This window comes from Bubalus bubalis, chromosome 14 (genome assembly GCF_019923935.1).
Source record: "Bubalus bubalis isolate 160015118507 breed Murrah chromosome 14, NDDB_SH_1, whole genome shotgun sequence".
NCBI lineage: Eukaryota > Metazoa > Chordata > Mammalia > Artiodactyla > Bovidae > Bubalus > Bubalus bubalis.
The window spans coordinates 22,735,065-22,740,569 of record NC_059170.1 but is presented as its reverse complement, the minus strand read 5'-3'; the positions used below and the strand labels follow the sequence as shown (position 1 = coordinate 22,740,569).

Sequence of the window (5,505 nt, the reverse complement as noted above, 5' to 3'; positions counted from 1 at the left end):
TCCCCTGTCCATGGGATTCTTCAGCCAAGAATACGGGAGTAGGGGTTGCCATTCCCTTTTCCAGGGGATCTTCCTGATATAGGGATTGAACCTGGGTCTCCCGTATTGCAGGTGAATTCTTTACTGCTGAGCCACCAGGGAAGCCCTAAGATCTTTCAGGCTACAAGTGAATACCATAATGAATTTATCCATTCATTGTTTTCAACAAATGATCACTGCATAGTCTGGATAAACAGAAATCACAGCCAGTCCCTACTTTCAGGGTTCTCACTGTCTGTTAAAACTTGCCAGTGCTGTCCAATAAAGATGAATTAGAAAAATACTTCGTGCCAACTGATTCCACTTCCTCAGCAAAAAAAAAAAAAAAAAAAAAAGGAAGCAGAGAGGCTGTGAAAATGTAAGGGAGAAGACTCAACTATTCAAGTAAAGGAGTGGGAAAGGCTTCTTGGAAAGCAGGTCCATTGTGTCCACAATGCCATAGTCTTTTGTAGGCCTTATATGTCCTCTGCTAATGCCTTCCACCTTCCCAGATGGCATCTAGAGAAGGACTCTGAACACTGGATGATCAACTGGCACTGTTGACTTATAGGCTGATGTCCGGGTAGTGGAACATGCTGTCCTTGTCTGATTTATTGTCCATGACTTAGCTGTACCCAAGTCAATAAAACACAGAGTGAAAATTGACTTTCCTTAGCACATTCAGTATGCTGCTGGATCATTCCTCATCCCTCTCAGGACATATTAAAATCTTGTTCCTGGCTGTAGCTGTCCTTGTGGTCCTGGATCAGGCTTCCCCAGGTAACCAGACCATGAAGGGGAGGGAAAAGGGAGTAAGAATGGGTCAAACTCATAGAACCATTGGAAAACTAAATCTGTGTGGGAGTGAGGACAGGGATGGCTTAGATCCGGTGAAAAGCCATACAGTGAATATGCCCTGTGATAAGGACAATCTGTCACCTTGACTATGATGGTTCTTCTCATTAGGGAACCTGGCAAATATCAATAGAGGCCAATGTTTCTTGAATGAAGTCCCTTCCATGTGCAAAACCAACCCCCAAATCCCTAATGTACTTAATATCCTTATCCCAAATGTCAACAGGTTCTTACTTTAGGTATCTATCTCTTTTATACCACCTCTTGCAGTAACCAGTCCTTTTCCTTTGTCTCTCCATTGTTGTTTGACTTTGAATGCTCATTTGAATCAATCAGAGGAGGCGTCTTACTCTTGTCTTAGTGTGTATAGTATAAATTTTGTAGGTCGATGTTGGATGTCTACAGATTTGTAAAATAAGCTCAAGGTGTGGAGCTTAGACTAGGACAGAAGATCCTGGATTCTGGATTGAATATGGCCAAAGCACTCTAATAGTAGTACAACAGACTTTATGGTCAAATGGTGAATGATGTTCTAACAAAAAATGTTTTATACTTGGGCTTCCAAGGGATTCTAAAGTTTATGATTTTAATTTCATGATTTCTTTTTTGGTCATTGCTATTGGAAGTTGTGTCCTCTCTTGAATCAGCTTTTCAAACTGAAAGTGTTTGTCAACCACTCAGTTATTGTAGAAGCAAAAGCAGATAATCATGGGCTAATCCTAAGTTGATATTTCTCCCGGCAATCTTGATTCCAGCTTGTGCTTCATTCAGCCCAGCATTTCACATGATGTACTCTGCATATAAGTTAAATAGGCAGGGTGACAGTATACAGCCTTGACCTACTTCTTTCCTGATTTGGAACCTGTCTGTTGTTCCATGTCCAGTCCTAATGTTGCTTATTGACCTGCATACAGATTTCTCAAGAGGCAGGTCAGATGGTCTGGTATTCCCATCTCTTGAAGAATTTTCCACAGTTTGCTGTGACCCACACTATCAAAGGCTTTGGCATAGTTAATAAAGTAGAAGTAGATGTTTTCTGGAACTCTCTTGCTTTTTCAATGATCCAACGGATATTGGCAATTTGATCTCTGGTTCCTCTGCCTTTTCTAAATTCAGCTTGAGCACCTGGAAGTTCATGGTTCACGTACTGTTGAAGCCTGGCTTGGAGAATTTTGAGCAATTACTTTGCTAGCATGTGAGATGAGTGCAATTGTGCGGTAGTTTGAACACTCTTTGGCATTGCCTTTCTTTGGAACTGGAATGAAAACTGACCTTTTCCAGTCCTGTGGCCACTGCTGAGTTTTCCAAATTTGCTGGCATATTGAGTTCAGCTTTTGAACTGTGGTGTTGGAGAAGACTCTTAAGAGTCCCTTGGGCAGCAAGGAGATCCAACCAGTCAATCCTTAAGGAAATCAGTCCTGAATGTTCATTGGAAGGACTGATGCTGAAGCTGTAACTCCAATGCTTTGGCCACCTGATGCAAAGAATTGACTCATTTGAAAAGACCCTAATGCTGGGAAAGATTGAAGGTGGGAGGAGAAGGGGATGAGAGAAGATGAGATGGTTGGATGGCATCCCTGACTCAATGGACATGAGTTTGAGTAAGCTCTGGGAGTTGGTGATGGACAGGGAAGCCTGGCATGCTGCAGTCCATGGGGTGGCAAAGAGTCGGACACAACTGAGCAATGAACAGAACTGAACTGAACTGAACCCTGAGTTGGCTTCTGCCTGCTTAAACTGAAGGCAAATAGAATAGATGAGGGAGTACAGTCATCCTGATTCTAATTTTTTTCCAGTCCAAATGTTCTAGTGAGAAAGAAATAATTCAGAGTTATCTCCTAATAGAGGAGTTTGGGAGAATAAAAAAGTAGAGGTAATCATAATTTGAAACAAGATACTATGATCTCTCAACTGAACTTAATGTGCTGAGGAAGCTGAGTCTATACTCTGTTCTATTGACCTATGTAAAGCTTAGAAGATCTGCTTTCTGATCATCCACATAAACTGGTCATTCAGTGATCAATATACTCCTCTAGGCATCACCTAAGACATGAACCTAAAAGTGTCTGGCACATAATAGGTGCTCAACAAAATCGCTGTTGAGTGAATAATGAATGGAGAGAAGAAGAAAAAAAAAAGTTAACTGAAGGCACAGTTTCATTCCTTGACAAATATCTAGATTTGGGAAAAATGAGGAACTAGTGTTGGTGATACTGAAAAATGACAGAGATAGAAATATCCTAAGCATAAAAATAAAGTCCAATAAAAGTTTGATAGTCCCAAGGATGCCATTACATTTCAATAGTTCACTGTAACCATTATTGCTACAATTACCAATGTGTAATCATATACCAATTAGTATAATAGTCTTTACTTTTTCATGTATGTGCTTATTCATCTCTTTGTTTATTTTGATAGATGGATGGACCAGAAAGTGTGGTTATGGAACTGGCAATTGCAGGAAACATTGCAAAGAAAGTGAGAAGAAGAAAGAAAAATGTGGGTTAAGAAAGCTTTGCTGCATCCCTATAAAGCATAAATCATCAAAACTTGTCAGAAAAGAAGAGACAACATATAGGGTTATGGCAAGTACCACTAAGTATGAATTTATGACTTGTGACAAGAGGATTTTGGCAGCATTTTAATGAGGCAATAAGATGGGTGTCCAGGTCACCTACATGGTCCTTAGATCCTTAGTATCTAAGGAGACTGGGTCCTTACATGATCCATTAAAAAATATATGCTCATTCTAGCTATCATTTGTCTCTGTCTCTCTAGTCCTCTATAGCCTAACATTCCCAAGGCTGTCACAGGATATTATTGGAAATCAGTTCTCATGGTAAACCAGTTTTATAGAATCTGAATCTTGAATTTCTAAGCCTCTGACCAGGTGCTATAGGTCTCTGAATGTGGAAGTGTTCCAGGTTAAGGCAAATTTCACCTTGATCACACATCCTTATCTAATGTCTCATCCTGGATTGTTGAGATAGGCCAGTGTGATCCAGAAGTCTTTTGCCTCTTTGTGAAAGTGTTAGTCGTTCAGTCGTGTCTGACTCTTTGCGAACCCATGGACCGTAGTTGGCCAGTCTCCTCTGTCTATGGAATTCTCCAGGAAAGAATACTGGAGTGGGTAGACATTCCCTTCTCCAGGGGATCTTCCCAACCCAGAGATCAAATCCAGGTATCCTGCACTGCAGGCAGATTCATTACTCTCTGAGCCACCAGGGAAGCTCGAAGTTTAGCCTAAGGCTCTGTCTCATTGTTTCTCTCTTGGAATTTGTCCCTTACTCCAACCCCCTAATTATACTTGGCTGTCAACAGACTGGAATGCCCTCTGTACAAGAGACAACTACTCAGGCCCCAACCAAGTGGAAGGGGAAAATAGTAAAAAAAAAAACAAAAAAAAACAAGCAAACAAACAAAAAACAAAGAAAAATAAAACTAATTAAACAACACCAACCAAAATTCCTCAAAGTTTACTGAGAACAACAGTGTGTAAGAACTTGTCCTAAACATTTTACTGTATGACCTCAATTTGCTCTAACAATAGCTCCATGAAGTAAGAAGTAGTATTGTGTCCTTTGGCCAGAAGAGGAAACTAAGACACAGCTAGTTTAAGTGACTTGCTCCAAGTGGCACAAAAAAGTAGTTTAGTAGCAAGACTTTGAACCCATGATACCTGAACTCAGACATTATGCTTCCTCAAGATGGAAAAATCTTTGCTGCAGTAAGGAAAGCTTCTCTTTCCTCTTTCCACCCAGAATCTACTTCATTAGTATGGAAGGTGTCATGAAAGGAAGAGCTTTGTGAGCCTCCTGTGGTTAAAGGGGCTTCCCTGATGGCTCAGTTGGTAAAGAATCCGCCTGCAAGGCGGGACACCCCAGTTCGATTACTGGTTCAGGAAGATCCGCTGGAGAAGGGATAGGATACCCACACCAGTATTCTTGGGCTTCCCTTGTGGCTCAGCTGGAAAAGGATCTGCCTGCAATGCAGGAAACCTGGGTTCAATCCCTGGGTTGGGAAGATCCCCTCAAGAAGGGGAAGGCTACGCACTCCAGTATTCTGTCCCGGAGAATTCCATGGACTGTATAGTCCATGGAGTCCCAAAGAGTTGGACATGACTGAGAAACTTTCACTTCACTCACTTTGTGGTTAAACTGTGCAACAAACCCAACCCAAAATGGTATGTGAGCCTACATGCTTAGTTGCTCAGTTGTGTCTGACTCTTTGCAACCCCATGGACTGTAGACCACTAGGCTTCTCTGTCCATGGGATTCTCCAGGCAAAAATACTGGAATGAGTTGCCATTTCCTCCTTCAGGGGATCTTCCCAACCCAGAGATTGAACCAGAGTCTCCTGAGTCTCCTGCATTGGCAGGTGGGTTCTTTACCGCTGAGCAACCTGGGAAGCCCCAAAATGGTATATCCAGACACAAAGAGAAATAATTTCCAGTTGCAGTAAATGAGGAAGTTGTCCCTATGTAGTAGGCAGTCTTAATTAGAGGCCAATGCCAGTCAGTTTTAGAGCTGAAAATTATCCCTAGCCTTTGTTGACATTAATTATCTGGAGAATGCAGTCTGAAGACAAGGTACATCAATCACCAAATAATGGCAGCTTCTAATCCTTCAACTC

General features: G+C 41.6%; 1 protein-coding gene across 1 annotated transcript; it reads left to right on the top strand.

Annotated features, from left to right (window-relative positions):
- Positions 1-704: 704 nt before the first annotated feature.
- DEFB115 (defensin beta 115) lies at positions 705-3,518 on the top strand. Its single transcript, XM_025264711.2, has 2 exons — positions 705-798; positions 3,292-3,518. Exons 1-2 carry the CDS (start codon positions 705-707, stop codon positions 3,516-3,518), a joined length of 321 nt encoding a protein of 106 aa, XP_025120496.2.
- The last annotated feature ends 1,987 nt before the right edge of the window (positions 3,519-5,505 follow it).

Excerpts from the sequence above, each read along its gene's own strand:
- DEFB115 (XM_025264711.2), top strand. The coding sequence starts at position 705 with ATGCTGCTGGATCATTCCTCATCCCTCTCAGGACATATTAAAATCTTG. Across the intron at positions 799-3,291 it reads CCTGGATCAGGCTTCCCCAG|ATGGATGGACCAGAAAGTGT; the intron begins GTAACCAGACCA and ends TTATTTTGATAG.